General features: G+C 40.6%; 1 protein-coding gene across 5 annotated transcripts in view; it reads left to right on the forward strand.

Moving 5' to 3' along the window:
• Positions 1-24,090, forward strand: part of ZSWIM6 (zinc finger SWIM-type containing 6) — a 117,084-nt gene that overhangs the window by 34,539 nt on the left and 58,455 nt on the right. For all 5 annotated transcript variants that reach the window (XM_061618872.1, XM_061618882.1, XM_061618891.1 and 2 more), the window contains one exon: positions 23,610-23,966. In XM_061618872.1, the coding sequence (XP_061474856.1) occupies positions 23,610-23,966 (357 nt within the window). The remainder of the gene's footprint in view (positions 1-23,609; positions 23,967-24,090) is intronic.

Consider the following 24,090-nt stretch of genomic DNA (forward strand, 5'->3'; position numbering starts at 1 on the left):
ATCTTGATAATATTGAGGTCTTTCTGCTAGTATGGGCAGCTCAAACATTTTGCACAGTGAATTTGCCCAAGGCAAGTTAATCAAACTTCCTGAAAGTAAGGCAAAATGACATTGTTAACTCTATACTGTCAGCACTATTTAGCCCATGGGAAAGAAAATTGAAGATACAAGGAATAGGGCTCATAGTTTACTATGTTGTACTGATACTTGGAAATCTGCCTTAAGGCCCAATCAAGGTGCTTATTAGAAGCTGTTTAACACACACATGGCTCCCTTGAGAAACTGTCTATGCATTTTTAAGAAGATCCACCTCCTAACTTGAGAATCCCTATATTAGAGCAAGAGGGCTTGGGAAAGAGTCTGGGTAGAATCACAGAGTGAGAAAAGTAAAGTCACAACAATAACACATCAAAATAAATAATAAAAGTTTGTTAAGGTCATTACACATTAGGTCTTATTACAACAGCAATAAATGAGCCAAGGAGTGAAGATGGGAAGGATGGTTTTTTGTTAACATAGAAAATAATTGGAAACATGTTGAAATGTTTGATATAACCACACTTCTAGATAGTTGGATATAATGGGTTAATTTCTCTAAGAGGGTCAGATGCCAAACCTTGCAGAGCCAGTTTTGTAGACATCAAGGATCCAGAGATATTCAGAGTTAGATTTCTGAATAGTTTCCAATACATAGTTAAGGCTAGAAAATCATCTTAAGCCCTGACTGTAGGAAATTGCCACCCTGGGCTACTACTGGGAGAAAAGGGGGGGGATATAAATCAAATAAATAATGAGCCAGTCTTAGACTAAGAATATTATTATTTATTAAACTTATTAGTTGCTTGTTACCTAAAAAGTCTCTAAGCAACTTGAATTTAAAAATATAAATATATTATACCATAGATAGGCGCAACTCATCATCTCTATCACACATAAGAGTAAGAGTCTTTGTCACTAAATCTTCACCATATAGAGACTGACTCACATATGTGGTGCAGCTGGAGTGGTTAAGGTACCATTGGTGTATTGATTTCAAGAAAATTTCCCTAACCTTAGCTCAAGATAGATTTGAGATGGTCTTTATTCCAAACTGGTGACCATTTCTAAGTAAAGACAGATTTGGGATCTCACAAGAAGTTTTCAAACCTCAAAGAACCCCTGTTCAGAGATATCCGTATGTCATAAATAGATGAAGCTAGCTCTTTGGTTTCAAGTGTTGCATTAACACATAGCCACTTGAAATTAGTTAAAGCCTGTGTGGTTTACTGAGTGATGCGAGGGTTGGTTGCAAAGTGGTAAATTTAGTGTAACTGAAGCCAGGAAGATCTAGTAGTACCTTGAAGCTGTTCTGACAACTGAGTATTGGTGACAGGTTGGTCTTTGACATAATGATCTCTCAATCTGTACATTGTCCCCACATTTCAGATTGCTTATATCCATTCCCTGCTTCAGAACAAGGGAAGATTGAGCATTGAGAGAAAGAGGAGATGGGGAGGGGGAATTCTGTGTACACACAGCTCCAGAATTGCTGTGTGTACACACAGTGTGAAGCCAAAAGTCTCCTACTGTGTTCTGTCTTTGAAATTTGCTTTTATGATCACTTTAAGATCTGCAAATGTACAAACATGTACATAAGACAAACTGGACAATCTCTATGCAAGCAAATAAATGGACATAAGGTTGATATTAAGAAAAGTTCCCCTCCAGGCTTTTCTGTGTTACATTTTAATCTTCAATCAATCAATCATTTATTACTGTCAAAGACCAGCACTATAAAATATTAAAACTATAAAAACATATCAACGTTATACAGAGAAAGAAACCAACAGCTGCAGCATAAAATAATATGACTAATGGCGTTGAATAAATACTGTACACCAGTGGGCAGGAAGCCCCCAAAAGGTTAGCTATTACTATTATTTTTCCATCATCACTCTCCTACAGGTAACAGCTGATGCACAAAATCTTGCCACATATGTGACCTGCGGGTTCCAATCTGAGAGTAAATATTCTGAATAAACTGCATCAGACCTCTCTGGGATTTTTTGAAGAATTGGGGTGATGAGATCGGGAGTCCTGATATAAAGGACAATACAGCAACACATGATCAACAGTATCCAGTTTAATCTTCCTGGCAATTCATTTGCAGGAGTCTTGTTTCTCCTTCATTTAGAAGGGTGAATTAACAATATGAAATTGACTAAATTTATAGCATCATGGGTGCCTTTATTTGGTAAAGGCATGGTTGTAGCCTGAGCCAGTGCAGAGTGCAAAACAGTTGCTGTGCACTAACGCTGTTTCAGAGCAATGTACAGAGTTCAAAGTATTGGCAATCATCTTTTCAGTTAATACTCTTAACCAAGTATACTATAAGGGAGTGCAAGCACATTCTAAAATTTCTGGTTCTTCATCATATGGTTCCTCCGTGAATGAATCTGTCATCCTGTCATCTCTTTTATAGAGTTCTTCAGTGTATTGCTTCCATCTTCCTTTTATTTCATCTCGGTCAGTCATTGTGTTCCCCTGTTGATTATTCAACATCCCTACTTGTGGTTTAAATTTCCCTTTCATTTATCTAATCTTTTGGAATAGGGCTCTTGTTCTTCCCATTTTGTTGTCCTTTTCTATTTCTATACAATAACTATTGTAATAGTTTTCTTTGTCCCTACGTGCTAGTCGTTGTATAGTTGCATTTAGGGTTCTGACCGTGTTTCTCTCTCCTTTTGCTTTTGCTTTCCTTCTCTCTTTAACCATTTTAAGAGTTTCTTCAGTCATCCACTGAGGTCTTTCTTTTTAACAAGAGGTATTGTCTTTTTGCGTTCTTCCCTGATCATGTCCCTGACTTCATTCCATAGTTCTTCTGGTTCTCTGTCAACTAAGTTTAAAGCCTCAAACCTGTTCCTTATTTGATCTTTATATTCTTCTGGGATGTTATTTAAATTGTATTTTGGCATTATGAGTGCTTTGTTCTTCTTCTTTAGCTTTACTTTGATTTTCGATACGATCAGTTCATGATCTGTACCGCAGTCTGCCCCTGGTCTTGTTTTTGCAGAAAATATGGAACTTCTCCATCTTCTGTTTCCAATTATATAATCAATTTGATTCCTATATTGACCATTTGGTGATGTCCACGTGTACAGTCGTCTTTTTGGTTGCTCAAAAAATGTGTTGGCAAGAAACAAATCATTAGCTTCACAGAATTCAATAAGTCTTTCTCCTAAGCCCCATTTCCCCACAATTCCTAGTTCTTCTCTGTTCCCTAATTTGGCATTCCGGTCCCCCATGATTATCATCATATCTTGTTTTGGTGTGTGATCAATTTCCTCCTGTACTTCTGTGTAAAATCTCTCCAATTTTTCTTCTTCTGCGTTTGATGTTGGAGCGTAGACTTGGATGATGGTTATGTTAATAGGTTTCCCATTTAATCTCATTGATATAACTCGCTCAGACCTTGCGTTGTAGCTCTTAATTGCTTTTGCTACATCACTTCTCACTATTAAAGGAACTCTGTTTCTTCTTGATTTCTCATTTCCTGCATAAAATATTTTGTAGTTGCCTGATTGAAAATGTCCCACTCCAGTCCATTTTAATTCACTCATGCCAAGTATTGTAATGTTGATACGCTCCATTTCTTGCTTGACAATTTCTTACTTTCCCTGGTTCATGCTTCTCACATTCCATGTTCCTATTGTGTGCGTCATACTACTCCGGACTCTCCTTTTGCATCTGTGCGCATCAGCCTCTGGGTTTCCTTTCGGCTTTGACCCAGCTGTATCATTAGTCACAGCACTACTCGTACTTGTCCTTTGTTCTTCCCCAGTAGCTCGGTGAGTGCCTTCTGACCTAGGGGTCTCATCTTCCAGGACTATGTTGTGTTGCATTTTGGATACTCTGTTCATAGGGTTTTCGTGGTAAGAGGTATTCAGAGGTGGTTTACCATTGCCTTCGTCTGAGTTTGGATGCATCTTAGTCTGGTGTCTCAGCTTTGATCATTCCGCCTTTGATGCCCCTGCTAAGACTCCTGACGGTATTGCTCTTAGCTTCTTCAACACTCTCAAACCCCCTCACCACGTTAAGGTGTGCATCCTAAAGGGGGTTGAAAACATATACATGCCTTAAATTAAGCTTTTAGAATGCCCATGGTTGTAGTGCAGGAGGCTATTGACAAGCTGCTTGGAACTCGAGAGAGAGTTGTAGGGAGAACAGACCAGGAGACTTCCATTGTTTGATGCCCAGCATCAGTGTGGGTTGCTAGATCATCAATCCGACTTGCTGTCAGGTAGCTCTTTAACAGGTCTTATCTGAAATATTCTAGGTTTTAACTAAATTGCTTACAAGTAAAGGCTGTGTAGGGATTCTACACTGAATACTGGTATCTGTGCTAAAGGGGAAGGACACTTTTATTAATATTTTGTATGAACTACCAAAGAGCCCTCCTGTGGTAATTAAATAGTAATGTTCGTTCCACACTGTTCCATGAGTTTGACACCACTTCAGCCTACTGGTTTAAATCTTGTGTTTAAAAATGAAGTTTAATTAAGATATAGTCAGCATGTGCTGGCATGGACATAAAATCAATGCTTAGTTTGCTTGAGGAAAGACTTTTTGGATCTTGGCTAAGTCTGTTTTTTAAAAAAACAAAATAGATTAGGAATTCAGAAAGCAGAACCAAATAGCCATTTTTAAAATTCATGTCCTCCAAATGTTAATTTGATGCTTTGAGGCATAAATGACCTTTCTAGCCAGCTCAAACTTGTCAAACAAAGGAGCGATAGAAACAAGCTGCTGTTTGTTCTAATACAACAGCCTGCTTCTCTGGGAGAATTTCAAGGCAATGTTGCCTCCCCCTTCTCAACAACTATTAAATGAAACTTTGGCTTGTGTAGCATTTGGGGTTTGGGAAATGTTGGCTGAACATGCATCACTGGTTGGATAGTGATGAAATCCAAACAAGCTGGACAAATTGAGCCATAGGGTCCAACTTCAGCTGTCCTGAAGATTTGAATAGTGCATCGATCCATGCCCACCCAAGCTGATGTTTTTGTGCATTATCTGTGGATCTTTTATAAACAGATAACAAAATGAGGCCTTTCAAAACTGTGTGTTTAAGACAGGGCAAAATTATTTCTTTGCAGGACTTGAGTTACATCAACACCTCACTTGGTTTTTGGCTATTGTGTCCAATAGGTAAGCTTTTCCACAGAATGCTCACGATGCTGTAACTAACATACGAGGGAAAATGGTATTTAAACTTTTTCCCTGATAAAGGAATCTGTAGGGTCAGTTTGGGTAGGTTGGTGGTAAAATAAAGTGTATGTTTGAAATCTAGGGAGGAACTGAACAACTTCCTTTCTTTTATCATAGCAGAAGCTTCTCTTAAAAGGGTGTGTTGATGTGCTGCCTCAAGGCAATATTGATTTTCCCCTCCTCTGTGAAACACTTAAAGGATAGCAACATCTTTAAGAACATAGCCAAGTACAAAAGGCCAGTAGCAAAGTACTTATACAGGCGGGCCTCGCTTATACGGCAGGTTCCGTTCTGGACTGCCACTGTAAAGCGGAACCCATTGATGATAATGGGGCGTGTTGCGCGAAAATGGCACACAATGGGAAAAAACCGCCATAAAAGTGGAACAAGTTCCTTAATGCAGGGAAAGCCATCGCATTAGTGAATCGCTGTAAAGCGAAGCGCTGTAAAGCGGGGCCCTACTGTATTCAACCAAAGAAGTTATCAAGCAACCAAGAGGGGCTTGCATAGATTCTTGGTGGGGAATGGGGTGGCAGTGGCATAGTAGTGAGATGTATTCAGTCTGTTAACAGAAGTATCTGTTTCTACTAAGTATTAAATATGCATCTCAGATGCTACAAGAGAAACTTGTTTTTAATGCTTTATTTCTGATGTTCTTGTGCTTACGATACCTAAAGGGCTATGTCAGAAGGACTGTAGCACAGTGATAGCGGAAGGGCCGTAGTTCGCTGGTAGAGGAACTACTTTGCATAAAGAACATAGGAAGCAGACTTTTAGTATAGTGGCATCTACTCTTTGGAATTCCCTCACCTTAAATATTAGACGGGCACCATCTCTGTTATCTTTTTGGTGCTACTGAAGATCTTCCTCTTTCAACAAGCCTTATTCCAGTCTGTGTCCGTGTTGGAGTTGCTTTTTAATATTGTTTTTAAAACTTTTTTTTTTTAAAAAGATGTTTTGTTTTAATACGTTTTTAAGGGTGTTTCGTTGTAATATATTTTAAAGTCTGTTTTTATAATGTTTTAGAAGTGTTTTTAGTGCTTTTGTTTGCTGCCCTGGACTCCTGCTGGGAGGAAGGGTGGGATATAAATCTAAGAAAGCAAGTAGGTTAGGTTTTATCCCAGGCGTCTTCAGGTAGACTGGGAAAGTCTCCTGTCTGAAACCCTGAACAAACCACTATGGGTCAGTACTAAGCTAGATGGACTAGTGGTCTGATTTGGTATAAGGCAGTTTTCTGTGTGTTTGACATTACTTTGTCTTATTTCATATGCTGAAAAAAATGATGAAGGAATGGTTCTGTAAATAAGATTTGCCTGCCTTTATAGTTAAGCAGGAGATCATATGGTTTATGGTTAGGATTTTTTTTATGAACTCAAAATGGGTATAATAGTGGTGGTATCCATGTTTGAAGAAAAAATAATCATTCCTGTGCCTAGGTGGCTAGTTGCTGTAAGGAATACTGGAGCGGAATACTTCTGAGTACAAGTTTGCTATGCGCTGAAAACTTTGGGGTTTTTTGGCGGGGGGGAGGAGCATTCAGTCACGCTACTACCAGCAATCTGAGCTGGTACAGTCCAGGAATAGTTTTATCGTTTGACATGCATGCTGCTTATGTAGCTTGCCTTTTTAGTTCCTGGAAGGTGTTAAAGAGGGCAGGAGCGAGCCAGGATGCTTGGTTACCCATGCATTTAAAACTGACAACTCTCTAGCCTTATTTTAACCATTTGCATTGAACTCTTTCTACAGTAAAGGCTTGCACTTATGGGTATTTTCATTAATTTATCACGCAACAGAATGTGAATGGAAAAGTGATGTTGGATGTGACCCTATAGAATGGACTTTAAGTAGTTCAAACAAGCATGCTATGCTTCAAAATAATAGTGCATTGCTTGGTTGTAATTTCCTCTGTATATCAACTAACATACAGAGGTCATTGTGTCATTACAGAGAATTTACAGACCAGCTACTGTATGACCTCTTGCTTTCTTTTAATTAAAAGGTTGCTTTAGAAATAAAGATAGAGAAACAAGAAGTCAACTTTTTCTTGCACAGTCTTCCAGAATTCACTATGAAATTGCTGCAACATCTACATCTGACAAAACTGCTGTATGCCTCTAAACCTGTATTCCTGACTCTGTATAGGATTTGTATAATTGCTAGCCCTTCTTGGAGCAGACCCATTGAAGTTAATAGAAATTACTAATTTAGATTTATTAATTTCAAGGAATCTATTCTGAGTCGGACTTAGTTGAATACAGCCCTTTATCTGTAGCAGAGAATCAAAGCACAGTGCTTTGAGTAATAGAGTCCCAAACAAAGTAAACTCAATTTTGTTTATTCATCAGTTGCATTTGTTTGATATAAACACTGATCTTGAACAGTACATTGGTTATAAGAAAAGAGTAACATTGGATGCCCCTTAACTATTTTGATAGCTCCTACTAACCCAATATTTAAGCTACTAATTTGAACCTTGTTAAAATTGCTGAAGAGGTTGTAATCACAAGGTACAATTGTAGTCAAAATTGGTGGCCCTGTTAGCAATGCAATTTTAAACTTTTTTCTTTTGCTTGCCAAGGATCTTATTTTTGATCCAATACCAGGATACATGCTAGGAAGCTTTAGAAATTAAATAAGAGGTGAGATCCAATTGTGGCAGCCCACTAGCACAACAGCTATTTGCTAGCACAGGTGTGGGGAACCTTTGGCCCTCCAGATGTTTCTGAACTAGAACTCCCATCAGCCCCAGCAAACATGGTCAATGGCCAGGGATGATGGGAGTTGTAGTTCAGCAACATTTGAAGTGCCAAAGGTTACCTCACCTGCACTAGCAGTAGCCCCATTATTAATGTAGTGCAGCAGCTGGATCCTGTAGACAGCTTGGGCTAATGGAGATGTTGTGAAGTAGTAGCCTATTACATACTGTTATGCTACAGGCGGGCCCAGCTTATATGGCAGGTTCCGTGCTGGACTGCCACCGAAAAGCGGAAACTGCCGAAAAGCAGAACCCATTGAAGATAATGGTGCACGTCACACGAAAATGGTGTGCGACGAGCAAAAACGACTGTAAAAGCGGAACAAGCGCCTTAAAGTGGGGACTTTCCCAAATTGAAAGCCGCCGCATTAGCGGAACGCCAAAAGGCGAAGTGCTGTAAAGTGGGGCCCGCCTGTACTTCCTCTTGCACTATCACTTGCACGATGAAAATAACTCATGGAAGCATGCCAACTTGCCCACTTCTAGCACTAATGTTAAATTGGATCTCGCCTGTGGTGTTTAGTTTTCACTTTGAAAACCTTTGGATGTTGTATACCTTAATGTCTATTCTAATGTTTGCCTTTTCTGCACTTAAAGATGCCAGTAGTATATGCAGAATCAAATATACTTAATTGGATCCAGAGCTGGGATTCCCTTTGTGGACAACTCTGGAAGAATGGGGAAGACAATTTTTGCAAATTTTCCCATTTCCCTACAGTCCCTAGTGCTATCTCCCATGCTATTTGAGGGTCACCATGTTGGGCTGTGACCCATAGGCATTACTGTCTCTAGTTGTTTTCCATAAAGCCTGCAAGTTTGGAGAAGTAACTGTTATCTCTTGGCCTGAGAGTGAGCAGACATCCAAGGCCAGCGGTTGTCATGGTAACGTGAGATAGCAACTGGGAAAGTTCTAACAGAGTCTGTAAGTTGTGTCTTCTATATATTGCCTCTGAACTGTGAGGCTGGTCTTCTGTGTATTGCCTCTGAACTGAGAGGTTGTCTTCTGTGTTTACCTTTGGAGAGAGATGTCCAGAGGGGGGGTGACTGAAGAAACTCTACATGTATTTACTCTTAAGCCTTTGGCCATAATGTCTTAATAAAGACTCTTAACATGCTCTAATGCTCTGAAGAAGTTTCTTGCTCAACTTAACTCCAACGTAATGTATGCTGTTTCACGCAACAACGCACACACGTCAACACACCAAAACCTCTGGAGCCACTTCTCAGGGGACATGGGGCTCCTGGCAAAAAGAGGAATAAATGAAAATTGCCTCCCATTCCTCCAGAGCTTCATGTGAGCAGAACTCTGCTAAGTGCAAGTCCATCCCTCTACATCTCCCAGAGTGCCAGTATAAATTGAAAACTCCTCTGGCTAGTTAAATAGTTTTATTTCTCTTCAAGAGTGGTAGCTGAACCAACTGTAGCCATTTTTTAAAAGTGGGTATTGGTAAACAGCTCTGTAACGGGATGCAGTCATGTCTGATGTTAAATGACCTGGCCTTAGAATCATCCAGTTGGAATACATTGTGCTTTGTGGCTTTGAGCACTTTCAGTTTAGTACACAGTACATGCATTTGAATTATCACTGTACTGGCTTGAAAGAACAAATACACTATTGTGCAGAATGCAAATAATGCATATTAAGCTTGCAGTTGATTCTTTCTGATAGATGAACCAAATTGCTGTCAGGCTTTATTTACTTGCACACAAACAGGTGTGATTTTGCTCAAAATCAAGATAATTACTCCAGGCCTAGTTATACATTTGTGTGTCTCTCTCTTGACTTTTTAAGGCTTCCTTTAAAATCAAACCAGTGAAATATATTTTAAACAGTCACTTTCTCAGTAACATTCCTATCTTAATACCTGGTATCTGGTGTTTGTTCATTCATCTTGATATAATAGTGGATTCCAGTTTCTACTTTTGGAGGGCGCCATTGTCCCAAAATGATACTGTACAGCTAAATATCTTGTCGTAACACTGTGTGTAAATACAAATAATTACCTCAATGTTTGGGGTTCCCTAAGATGATTGCTACTTCATTGTAATGAAGTAACCCCCTATCTCTCTATTATGTCAAAAGGGACTAATATGTAATGTTGAGGAGTGTTTGGTTTTAAATTAGATCTTAGTAGTGGTAGGCACCAGGCCATTGCTCTAAACTTTTCCAAGTTTAGATATAGATTGTTAGGAATGACTACTGACACTCTAAAATTATAGAAGGGCCATAGCTCCGTGGTAGAGCCATCTGGCTTGTATGCAACAGGTCCCAGGTTCAGTCCTTGGCATCTCGAGATAGGACTGGTAGAGTCTCTTGTCTGAAACCCTGGAGAGCCACTGTGAATCAGTGTGAACTAGATGGACCAGTGGTCTGACTTGGTGTAAGGCATGTCCTTAGCTTGGGAAGCTTTGAAATAACATTTTTGTATAATAGTAACAGTATTTATGAAGCTGGGTACACTGGATACTACTGGTGTTTTTCATTTCTGCTGCATTTACTTTTATGGCAGAAGGACAACATAGCTAATGTACTGATCATATCTGAGATTCAGTCCTTCCTTCAGTTTCCTACAAGCATAATGCAGTGTTGTGCAGACAGGAATGAAGCCAAGAATACAAAGGATGGATTTTCCAGGTTTTAAGTGTTAGGGAGTATATATATAACACAATAAAAGGATAGGTGTTTTTGTTCATTTGGTGGTAAGAGATTTCTTTTGCCTTGCAGTTGAGTGATTGATTTGTATATTGCCTTATGCTTTTTTTAGTTTTTCACAATGGTCCTTGTGTAATAGTTCTGTGTTCAGTTTGTCATGTATTTGAAATGAGTAATGGCTGATTATATTCTGTATGAGACTCTATTAATATTGAAGATGTTAGTAATAGTGTATGTATAAGCAGTTGTGGGCCAAATTTGTCCCTTGATTAGTCTAAGTTATCTTGACTACTATCGTTACAGGGCACAAGCTATTCAGTGTAGGGGGCAAAATGGGTATGTTACATAGAATACTAAAATGGAGGGCTCAAAGGGAATAATTTTGAGCAATGCTACTTAGGATTTCATATCTGAACAAACAGGCGATGAACAGCATATAATCTGCGTGTTGTGCCGCAGCTTTAAATATACATATTAGTAAGGTAGCAGATGCTTTGGTTCTGAAATTGACATGTAAAGTAGCAGTCTTCCTCAGCAGGGTGCAGCTCTATCTGCGACTCCTTTACATGTAATGAATAGCTAATTTATGTTGTATAGTCCACAAGAGACTGAAGGGAGAAGAGGAGTGGGGGAGTGTTGTGGCAACCAGAGCCGGCAGGATGTGCTAAGATGTGCTTTTAATGGAATTCTTTTTTTGGGGGGGGGGGTGATTTATAAAAATTTTTGCTCATCTGGGTTAAATTCAAATTATTACTACAAATGGACAAGCAGGCATTCGGTCATGCTGCAATAAGGGGAACTGGCAGGCAGTGGTTCTTGAATAGTCTGGTTTTTGCAAAGAGAGGATCTGTAGTGGAATTTGCTCTGGTAAATGGATGAGTTTTCCTGTTGTCCTTTCAGTGACAATTACAGGCAACTATCCCATCACTGTCAAGTGAATGCCCATCTGTGGAGACCTCATATTTTTAAGAGGTATATGAACACCACCACTCATATTGGAGGGTAAAGTAGTTTTACAGCATCTGTTGTAATTGTGCAACCAAACGGTGATTCTGGAAGAAGAAAACAAAGGAAATGTTTGAGGCTCTTGTCTCCCTCAGTTCTTATCAGTAAAGGCTGGTTTCTACTACATAAACAGGAAAGATAAGGTAAAAGATTATAGTAACCTAAATTTACAGATCTATGTTGGACTATGGCTCAGTTCTCACTGAGGTGGCAAACCTGTGTCTGGGCTGTATGATACAAGATTGCAGATGGGGCTCACATAAAATGTTCCTCATGAAATTCCCTACATGTAGAAAATTAGCAAGTTGGGGTGTTAGCAAGTATTGCCCTTGATTCTGGCTGTCTGGCTTTTGATTAAATATCAAGGTGTTGTAGAAAGACTGATATTATTTTGGAACAGAAATTAATTACTCTGCATGGAGGAATAAATCTTTAGTATTTTTCAGCATAGTTAATCTAAAATACTGAAAAGGAAACCATCTTTGTGTCCACTGGTACAATAGAAGCAAAAGGAATAGCCTTTAAAAGTGAATTGAAGGGTAAAACAAGTTAGTCCTGAATTAGTTCCTTTTAGGTTTGTCTTAACACATGATTGGGTTAGTGAGGTGGCTAAATATTTCTCCCTAGTTTTACTGGGGTTTTCTGCCTCTAACCTAATATTATGGGGAGGGGGTGTATGTGTGGCAGTTCAGACCTGTGTCCTGTATAAGACTTTCAGTGGTCTGGTCCACATGTAACATTAATCCATATTTTAAAACAAAACATGGAGGATGGGTGAAGGCCCAGATAACTGGAGGAGGGCTAATGTTGTCCCTATATTTAAAAAGGGCAAAAAGTTGGAACCTGGAAACTACAGACCAGTCAGTCTTGACATCAATCCTTGGAAAAATCCTTGAACAGATTATAAAGCAGTCAGTCGTAAACACCTTGAAAGCAATGCAATGATTACTAGAAACCAACATGGATTTGTCAAGACCAAATTCTGCCAGATTAATCTTATCTCAGTTTTTGATCAGATAACCTCCTTGGTAGACTGTGGGAATGCTGTGGACATAATATATCTCGACTTAAGCAAAGCTGTGGGCTGGATGGAACAATGATCAGTTGGATCCACAGTTGGCTACAGAATTGTACTCCAAGAGTGCTTATCAATGGTTCCCTCTCAAACTGGGTGGAGGTAACAAGTGGGGGTACTGCACGGCTCAGTCTTGAGCCCAGTGTTCTTCAGCATTTTTATTAATGACTTGGATGAGGAGGTGCAGGGAACGCTTATCAAATTTGCAGATTATATAAAATTGGGAGGGATAACTAATACCCTGGAAGATGGAAACAAAATTCAAAGGGATCTTGATATGCTGGAGCATTGGTCTGAAAACAACCAAACAAAATTTAACAGAGATAAGTGCAAAGTTCTACACCTAGGAAAAAGAAACCAAATGGACAGTGATAAGATGGGGGATACTTGGCTCAGCAATACTACATGCAAGAATGATCTTGGAATTGTTGTTGATCACAAGCTGAATATGAGCGAACAGTGTGTTATGGCTGCAAAAAAGGCAAATGCTATTTTAGGCTACATTAACAGAAACATAGTTTCCAAATTGTGTGAAGTACTAGTTCCCCTCTATTCAGCACTGGTTAAGCCTTATGTTGAGTACTGCATGCAGTTCTGGCCACCAGACTTTAAGAAGGATGCAGAAAAACTGGAACAGGTTTAAGGGAGGGCAGTAAGGATGACCAGGGGACTGGAAACAAAGCCCTATGAAGAGAGACTGAAAGAACTGGGCATGTTTAGCCTTGAGAAGAGAAGATGTGATAGTGCTCTTCAAGAACTTGAAAAGTTGTCACACAGAGGAGTACCAGGATCTCTTCTCAATCATCCCAGTGTTCAGGACACCAAATAATGGGATCAAGTTACAGGAAGCCAGATTTTGGCTGGAAAAACTTCCTAACTGTTAGAGTACTATGTTAATGGAATCAATTACCGAGAGAGATGATGGGCTTTCCAACGCTGGAGGCAGTTGGACAGCCACCTGTCAGGTATGCTTTAACTTGGATTCCTGAATTGTGTAGGGAGTTGGACTCGATGGGTCCTTTCCAGGCCCTTTCCAACTCTAATATTCTATGATTCTATGAATATTTTAACATGGACAATCAGTGTGCTGGTGCATGCTACTCAATAGTTGCTTGGTTTGATGCTCTCCTGCTCCTTCTCTGCACACAGTTACCCACAGTTATTTCCTCCTCACGTATCCTGCTGAAGTTTTGTCCCCTTCTGGAAAGACACACTCACCTGCAGGGCTGGCTCCAGGCATGCTGAGGCCCTTGGGCACCAGCCTGCCCCTGACCCTCCGCTCCCCTTGCGTGATCCTCAGCGGGAGCGCGGATCGCAGGACAGGAGCTTTCGAGCCGCCCATCATCCCCCCGCTACACCTACCTTTCTCTGCTGTTTTTTGCGGCTGCGCGCACTGCTTGCACAGGGTTGCCATCAATCAAGATGATAGCCGAGGTTTCCGTAAGGGGCTGAAGCCTCTGCCACCATCTTGGTTGATGGCATGCACTCGCGCCCATTGCTGCCATCAACCAAGATGGCGGCAGAGGCTTCAGCCCCTTATGGAAACCTCCGCCGCCATCTTGATTGATGGCAACCCTGCGTGCACTGCAAAAAACAGCAGAGAGAAAGGTAGGTGAAGCGGGTGGCTCGGAAGCCCCTCCTGTCCTACGATCTGCAGCTCCTGCTGCAGATCGCGGAAGGGGAGCAGAGGGGCCCCTTGGGGACCTCTGTAGCTCCAGGGGCCCTCGGGCCAGTGCCCCACCTGGCCGCCCTTTAGAACCGGCCCTGCTCACCTGGTTTACAGGCTGCTCAATAGTGCCTTATTTGCTCCATCCTTTCCTGCATCAGGAGGAAGCAAACCAAAACACTGGCTTAGCATTACATGCAAACCAACATGTTTCTGTTTCCAAACCATGATCACAAGTCGAGATTCTTAGCTTACCACTTGTATGTTAGAGAAGCAAACCGCAACTACCGGGTTGCATATTAAATTAACCCAGCTCTCTGGTTTGTTTCCTACTGCTGCATCAAAGGAAGGAGTAAATTTATTTATTTATTTATTTTATTAAGCTTATATACCGCCCGACTAGCAACGGCTCTCTGGGCGGTGAACATTAAAAATACAATAAAAATAACACAATACAGTATATCACAATACAAAACTGTACAAAAAACTGTACAGTCTAAAATCAAAATATAATAATTTAGAATTAACAGGAATTAAAATGCCTCAGAGAAGAGAAAGGTTTTAATCTGGCGCCGAAAAGATGATAGTGTCGGCGCCAGGCGTACCTCCTCGGGGAGACCATTCCATAGTTTGGGGACCACCACTGAGAAGGCCCTAGATCTTGTCACCACTCTCTGGGCTTCCTATGAGTCGGAACCCGGAGGAGGGCCTTCGTAGTAGACCGTAGTGTACGGGCCGGTTCATATCGGGAGAGGCGTTCCGACAAATATCGTGGTCTGGGTAAATGGGACACTATTGAGCAGCATGCGAGCCAGGTGAGTGTGTCTTTCTGGAACACAACAAATCTTCAGCAGGACATGGGAGGAGGGAAGAACTGTGGGTAACAGTTTTTTTTTTTGAAGGGAGGATTAAAACCAGATACTTGAAATTTCAATTAATAAAGATCTTTTTTAAAAATAATCATCTTAAAGTGAAGTTTGAATTGAATTCGACTCAATCTTCTGAAGTGGGCTCTATGATCCTCTATCAAACACATTCCATTGAAGCCAGCTTTTCTGTGTAAATGAATAAACTGAGATCAAGCACAATAAATGATATTGGGTTGGATCCAAGCTTGTGACTGGTGTAGTTCCCCTTTCTTCTAGCATGATTGGGAAGGCAATTCTTACTATTTCTTTTTCCCCACTCTCCCCAGGGACCCGCTGGAGCAGCATAAGAGGTAGTTGCAAAGAGGAAGGGGGAATTAGCAAAAACATTTCCTCCCCTGTCTGTCTGCCAGCAGGAATCTCTGTTCCTTCCATGAACGAAAGGAGCCTTTCCTTTTGCAGGAACAGCCATTCTGGATCAAACTAATAGGTCGTGTATATATTAAGATTTAGACTGTCAACTAAAGAATGCTGCACTGAGACTTCTTGTGGGGGCAGCTCGCCATCAACATAACACTAGTGTTGAAAGCTCTGTGCTGGCTGCCAGTGCGCTACCAAGCCATATTTGAAGTGCTTGTTTTGACATATAATGCCCTAGATGGCTCAAGACCCAAATACCTGAAAGACCACCTGCTCCCTTGTACACCTGCCTGGACTTTGAGGTCATTAGAAATGCCCTTTTCATGATGCCACAGTTTACATTATATGACAGCTCATGAGAGGGCACTCTTAATAGTGGCACCACAACACTGGAGTGCTGTCCCATCTCAGGTGAAAGTAGCACCAACACAAATAGAGTTTCTGTGCCAGGTAAAAAACATGGCTATTCACCCAAGTACTTGACTGATGTAGTTACACTGTTAGCATATTTTTACATTAGTTTTATCAAAATACTATTCTATTATATTTTAATGTTTCTCACTCTGGGATTGTGTGAACAATGAAGTTATAGATAATTTAAATTAAATAACTTGGCAATTTCCACCTCAAACACTGTTCTCCCCAGTCATTGCTTCCCTTGCTTCTAGAAAGTTCTGGGGATTTTGTTTTTCACGTAAATGTTCTTGCTTAGGGATGGTTCATGCCAAACTATGGTTGGCACTATGTGAATAAACCTGACAAGAACTTTGGTGCATACACTTTTTGCCTGGTTGAATGTAAACCATTGTTTGCCATTTTGTCTGAACTGGCAAACTATGGTTTATGCTTGCCCTGGAAACCAGTATTCTTGTTTACTGTGCCTTTTCAGGAAGTATGTCAACTGGAAACTTAATTTAAATTGGTCCACCCTGGCTCTTGCAGAAGGGATTTTGCCATGACTCTCATCTTCCTTGAGAAACAAGGTGGGGAAGTACTGATGCCTGTCTTCAGCTCCCGCCTCCATGTCTATGATGCTGTATTAGCATTGCAGTAGAGTTTTCATCATTCTGTCAGCCTTGCTAAAAGAACCAGCACACAAGTCATATTTCTGGATGGAGAAGCTGTCTCCTTTCATAGTGTGTAGTTTCAAATCAGCAAGCCCTTTGTGAGGATATGAACTTTCTTGACTTGGTGTACAGGTTCCTACCAGTAAAGAAGCTTGTCTCTTGAAAACAGCACACCCACTCCTCTAAAGAGCTTGGTGTGTATAGTCCTGTAAGAAGACTGTTGGAGAAGCTTGGTTATAGTGTAATAAATGTCCTTATTGCGTAGTACTAAGCTTTTGTATTTGGTTCCATGAAAAGGCTTGGCATCTACAGGCCCTTATGGGGAAGAGCTGTACATCAGTGGTAGCTCATCTGCTTTGCATGCAGAAGGTCCTAGGTTCAATCCCCCACATCTCCCATAGGACTGAAAATGCCCCCTGCCTCTCAGTGTTGACAATACTGAGCTAGATTGACCAATGATCTAACTTGGTATAAGGCAGTTTCCTATGCCCACATATAAATATCCTCTCTAGAATTCAGTCATTCAATACAGTTTCAAAGTTAAAGAGAGATGAGCTAAATTATTGGTCCATGTATTACTGGCTTTTTAAGCCAATAGCTAAGCTTGGGGAACATAGCAGCTACTTGGCATGAAAACTGATCGGGTGGAAGTTAAGAGAATAACAGATGGATACAGAGTACTAGCAAAACATTATGGGAGATCTGGCAAAAACATTATCATCACTTGGCTTTGTATCCTGAACTCAGCTGAAGATGCATCTGGTAGTAACAGGAACAGAAAATTCTGTCTCAAGCAAATCACATTTTAACCTCAGACATTTTCTCTTGTTTCCTTTGTGACTGGCTGTCTAGCCATGATCATGTGTGTTCATAGTTTATGATGTAAGTTACTGCTGGTGTCCCTTCAAAGCCTAGTTTCAGGTTGCCCAACCACAGTGTTAAGTACTTGACTGGGTGCATCGGTATTTCCAGGCAGCTGGAATCTTGAGGTTGGTGTAGTGTAACCATCACAGCTCTTCATCTTGGCAGTGTTCACTGGTGTGGTTTTCTGTGGCCTTTTATTGCAGCCTTGACTGGAAACTATATGAGGTTACAGTAAAAAAAAAAAAATTCTACTGAGGAAAGAAGGATAATATCCAGAAGGGGAAAAAATCCATATGAAAATTACCATCATCTCAATTTAGCTTAATGTTTCTGTGTTTCTTTTTCTCCTGCTTACAGTCATGTCAGTACTAGAACTGCTTGGTAGTTGCTGCAAGCCACATTCAAGAGAACTCATTTAGGTTTTCTTTGGATTTGCATGAACCATGTGTGTGTGTGTGTGTTTCAGTAACGTACGTAACAATGCAGTATCTCCACAGTTAGAGAAATAGAAGTATCTGCTTTTTTGCTGGAGCACAACAAAATCTAGAAGGGTCTCTTAATCTGTCAGTTTGAATTCTGAAATTTTATTTATTATTTGATTTATTTGAAATATCCATGAATGGAACTCTGCTAATGGGATGAACCAACTGGTGTAAGGGAAAAACCATCTTCACTGATTCCTTCTCTTCCCTCCCCAAAGAGGCCCTAGAACAACATAATGCAGAGGATGGAGTGCTTCAGGGGGAAGGGTTAATTGCAGAAATCACATCCACCAGCAGGAGTCTTTGCTGGACCAAAGACCCTTCCATGAACAGGAGACATCCTCCTTTTGTAGAAGGGAAACTCAAGTTGATGGCCACTGAGTTGATGATTTTAATAGGGAGGGAAAGCTGATTGCCCAAACGCTATGTATTGCCTAGTAAGGCTTATGTTTTCCTATGAAGATAATCTCTATTTAATGAATGCCTGTTATAGTCAGGAGGAGTTACCTACTTAAAGATTATTTGGTAAATGGATTGGGTTCTTATTGCCACATAGAGAACCAGCGTCACTCCAAAATAAGAACATAAGAAGAGCCTGCTGGATCAGGCCAGTGGCCCATCTAGTCCAGCATCCTGTTCTCACAGTGGCCAACCAGGTGCCTGGGGGAAGCCCGCAAGCAGGACCCGAGTACAAGAACACTCTCCCCTCCTGAGGCTTCCAGCAACTGTTTTTCAGAAGCATGCTGCCTCTGACTAGGGTGGCAGAGCACAGCCATCACAGCTAGTAGCCATTGATAGCCCTGTCCTCCATGAATTTGTCTAATCTTCTTTTAAAGCCATCCAAGCTGGTGGCCATTACTGCATCTGGTGGGAGCAAATTCCATAGTTTAACTATGCGCTGAGTAAAGAAGTACTTCCTTTTGTCTGTCCTGAATCTTCCAACATTCAGCTTCTTTGAATGTCCACGAGTTCTAGTATTATGAGAGAGGGAGAAGAACTTTTCTCTATCCACTTTCTCAATGCCATGCATAATTTTATACACTTCTATCATGTCTCCTCTGACCCGCCTTTTCTCTAAAGTAAAAAGCCCCAAATGCTGCAACCTTTCCTCGTAAGGGAGTCGCTCCATCCCCTTGATCATTCTGGTTGCCCTCTTCTGAACCTTTTCCAACTCTAGAATATCCTTTTTGAGATGAGGCGACCAGAACTGTACACAGTATTCCAAATGCGGCCGCACCATAGATTTATACAACGGCATTATGATATCGGCTGTTTTATTTTCAATACCTTTCCTAATTATCGCTAGCATGGAATTTGCCTTTTTCACAGCTGCCGCACACTGGGTCGACATTTTCTTTGTGCTGTCCACTACAACCCCGAGGTCTCTCTCCTGGTCGGTCACCGCCAGTTCAGACCCCATGAGCGTATATGTGAAATTAAGATTTTTTGCTCCAATATGCATAATTTTACACTTGTTTATATTGAATTGTATTTGCCATTTTTCCGCCCATTCACTCAGTTTGGAGAGATCTTTTTGGAGCTCTTCGCAATCCCTTTTTGTTTTAACAACCCTGAACAATTTAGTGTCGTCAGCAAACTTGGCCACTTCACTGCTCACTCCTAATTCTAGGTCATTAATGAACAAGTTGAAAAGTACAGGTCCCAATACCGATCCTTGAGGGACTCCACTTTCTACAGCCCTCCATTGGGAGAACTGTCCGTTTATTCCTACTCTCTGCTTTCTGCTTCTTAACCAATTCCTTATCCACAAGAGGACCTCTCCTCTTATTCCATGACTGCTAAGCTTCCTCAGAAGCCTTTGGTGAGGTACCTTGTCAAACGCTTTTTGAAAGTCTAAGTACACTATGTCCACTGGATCACCTCTATCTATATGCTTGTTGACACTCTCAAAGAATTCTAATAGGTTACTGAGACAGGACTTTCCCTTGCAGAAGCCAAGCTGGCTCTGCTTCAGCAAGGCTTGTTCTTCTATGTGCTTAGTTAATCTAGCTTTAATCATACTTTCTACCAGTTTTCCAGGGACAGAAGTTAAGCTAACTGGCCTGTAATTTCCGGGATCCCCTCTGGATCCCTTTTTGAAGATTGGCGTTACATTTGCCACTTTCCAGTCCTCAGGCACGGAGGAGGACCCAAGGGACAAGTTACATATTTTAGTTAGCAGATCAGCAATTTCACCTTTGAGTTCTTTGAGAACTCTCGGGTGGATGCCATCCGGGCCCGGTGATTTGTCAGTTTTTATATTGTCCATTAAGCTTAGAACTTCCTCTCTCGTTACCACTATTTGTCTCAGTTCCTCAAAATCCCTTCCTGCAAATGTTAGTTCAGGTTCAGGGATCTGCCCTATATCTTCCACTGTGAAGACAGATGCAAAGAATTCATTTAGCTTCTCTGCAATCTCCTTATCGTTCTTTAGTACACCTTTGACTCCCTTATCATCCAAGGGTCCAATTGTCTCCCTAGATGGTCTCCTGCTTTGAATGTATTTATAGAATTTTTTGTTGTTGGTTTTTATGTTCTTAGCAATGTGCTCCTCAAATTCTTTTTTAGCATCCCTTATTGTCTTCTTGCATTTCTTTTGCCAGAGTTTGTGTTCTTTTTTATTTTCTTCATTTGGACAAACTTCCATTTTTTGAAGGAAGACTTTTTGCCTCTAAGAGCTTCCTTGACTTTGCTCGTTAACCATGCTGGCATCTTCTTGGCCCTGGCGGTACCTTTTCTGATCTGCGGTATGCACTCCAGTTGAGCTTCTAATATAGTGTTTTTAAACAACTTCCAAGCATTTTCGAGTGATGTGACCCTCTGGACTTTGTTTTTCAGCTTTCTTTTTACCAGTCCCCTCATTTTTGTAAAGTTTCCTCTTTTGAAGTCAAATGTGACCGTGTTGGATTTTCTTGGCAATTGGCCATTTACATGTATGTTTAATTTAATAGCACTGTGGTCACTGCTCCCAATCGGTTCAACAACACTTACATCTCGCACCAGGTCCCGGTCCCCACTGAGGATTAAGTCCAGGGTTGCCGTCCCTCTGGTCGGTTCCATGACCAACTGGTCTAGGGAATAGTCATTTAGAATATCTAGAAACTGCTTCTTTGTCATGACTGGAACACATATGCAGCCAGTCTATGTCCAGGTAGTTGAAGTCACCCATTACTACCACATTTCCTAGTTTGGATGCTTCCTCAATTTCATATCTCATCTCAAGGTCTCCCTGAGCATTTTGATCAGGGGGCCGATAGATCGTTCCCAGTATTAAGTCCCTCCTGGGGCATGGTATCACCACCCACAACGATTCTGTGGAGGAGTCTGCCTCTTTTGGGGTTTCGAGCTTGCTGGATTCAATGCCTTCTTTCACGTATAGAGCGACTCCGCCACCAATACGTCCTTCCCTGTCCTTCCAATATAGTTTATATCCAGGGATAACCGTATCCCACTGGTTTTCTCCATTCCACCAGGTCTCAGTTATGCTCACTATATCAATGCTCTCCTCTAAGACCAAGCACTCCAGTTCTCCCATCACATGTTCACATCACAGTTCATGAGTCACAACTCAACCTGAAGTGCTTTGTTTCTCTTCCCTTTTTATGTTGGTTTGTCTTCTTATGCACAATATTGACATACAGTTGCCAACAAGACACACCCAAAATTACTCACATCAGTGCTTTGGACATGCAAAATTGATACCATTTATCTAATCTTTGGTATGAGAGTCTTGTTGGTACTGTGACTGGATTTATCTAAAACAGCCTTTAAGTACATAGCTACAACCTTGGAGAGATTTACAGTTTACCTCTGTGGACAGAAGACATTTCAAAAGTGGTTTAAATATGCCATAAAAGTACACTGTAGAGCCTTTCTTGCATGGTATTTCTGTAGATTGGAGGCACAGGATCACATATTTGAATGCTTTTACCACAAATAAGTGTAACTTCTTTATGATACATTTATTATTAGTATTAGTATTAGTATTAATTAATTAAATTTATACCCCACCTTATGGCCAAAAGGCCCTCAAGGCGGCTTACAAAAAAAAATGAATATAACAATACATCAATAGAACATAATACATCAATAGAACATAATACATCAATAAAATAATACAATTCTCAAAATTAAATAACAATTCTCAAAATTAAATAACAAATAACATTATTAAAAACAAATTATTGAGCAAGTGTTACTTTAAATACTTGTATATACATGTCCACAAGCCAAGAACAAGAATAATGCTGGCAACTGAGTTCTTCGTTATCAGTCAAATTACTCATCATTTTCACAGTCAGCTCGGTTCTTCCTTTTCAGACGTTCATTTAGCACATCACAGAAGGGTAAGATTACTTCCCCCCCTAACATGCTAGTTTTCTGTGTGCAGGAGTCCTCTTGTACATGCCATCATGCCCCACTGCCATCCAAGATCAGAATTGGCGTTGTTATGTGCCTTCAAGTCGATTACGACTTACGGCGACCCTATGAATCAGCGATCTCCAATAGCATCTGTCATGAACCACCCTGTTCAGATCTTGTAAGTTCAGGTCTGTGGCTTCCTTTATGGAATCAATCCATCTCTTGTTTGGCCTTCCTCTTTTTCTATTCCCTGCTGGGTTTTTTTTTTTTTACCAATTCTGGAAAAACAGAATTGGTACACACTCACAATAAAGGCATCAAATGATTCTGATGGTGTAGCTTTGCTTTCAGTTGGAAGAGACAGTGGTGAAGTTGTAACAGGCAGGCGTGTACCTAAAGATCCATGTTAAAGTTAGTGTAGGCCTACGAGGAGTAAAAGTTATAGCAAAAGGATGCTCTGCTAGCTGCACCCAATTCATTTTGGCTGCATGCATGTTTACATGAGGGAACAATATGTATATACAACATGGCCATTTCGCTCGTTTGCAGTCTCCCTTTAAGAAAGGTGTATAACTAAGATTAAGTGTGTTTGGGTATTTCTAGAACTGAACGCACCATACAAATAAACTCATCAAGGGCCTAGAAATGACTGTAGCTTCCTGTAGGGTCAGTATCAAATTGTGTATAAATATAGATGAACAATACAGAAAAACTCCTGTAGAACTGCTGAATTCTGTTTGGACATTCATGTGAACTCTTTTTTTTTAATTCAAAACCAGTAGTTTTGCCAGATTCCACTGAAGGAAGGTTCCAACTAGTGTTTGCCATCTGTGGAGATGAAAAATGTACTGCTGTGAGAGTTCTAAAGTAATGGACGTTTAGCATACTGGTCTGTTCAGTCTGTTTCCTGTTTTTTTCTGCAGTCATCTTCGACCACAATGACCACTTTGTGTGTGTGAAGCTATTTATATGCACAATGTTCTTTGGGTGACTTTTAGTGGCTGCTGCTGAAGACCACAGTTGCTGTCTAAGACTATCTCTGTTCAAAACTGCATTCTACTTGAAGATGAACTGCTTTGCTCACTTAAAATGGCAATCATAGTCACTTCACTGAATTGTCCTTTTTATTCTTTTTTTTAACTAACAGGTTTCCATCTGAGTGGCACAGTGACCGAACCTGCAATGCAATCGGAGCCAGAAACTGTTTGCAATGTAGCTATCAGCTTTGATCGTTGCAAGATTACCTCAGTGACCTGTAGCTGTGGAAACAAAGACATATTTTACTGTGCCCATGTTGTGGCTCTTTCTTTGTACCGGATCCGCAAGCCAGATCAGGTCAAACTGCATCTTCCCATTTCAGAGACTCTCTTTCAAATGAACAGAGACCAGCTACAAAAGTTTGTACAGTATTTGATCACAGTGCACCATACAGAAGTTTTGCCAACTGCTCAGAAATTAGCAGATGAAATCCTTTCTCAAAATTCGGAGATCAATCAAGTTCACGGTGAGTTTTCTGTACAGAGTTCAGGCTTACTCTTACTCTGTTTTTGGTGATGTACTGGACTTTCTTACATGCATTCACTTGCAAGTATAGCTAAAACCATGAAAGCCACATTTTGTCTTGGTCA

Source organism: Rhineura floridana, chromosome 1, assembly GCF_030035675.1.
Source record: "Rhineura floridana isolate rRhiFlo1 chromosome 1, rRhiFlo1.hap2, whole genome shotgun sequence".
NCBI classification, from domain to species: Eukaryota; Metazoa; Chordata; class Lepidosauria; order Squamata; family Rhineuridae; genus Rhineura; species Rhineura floridana.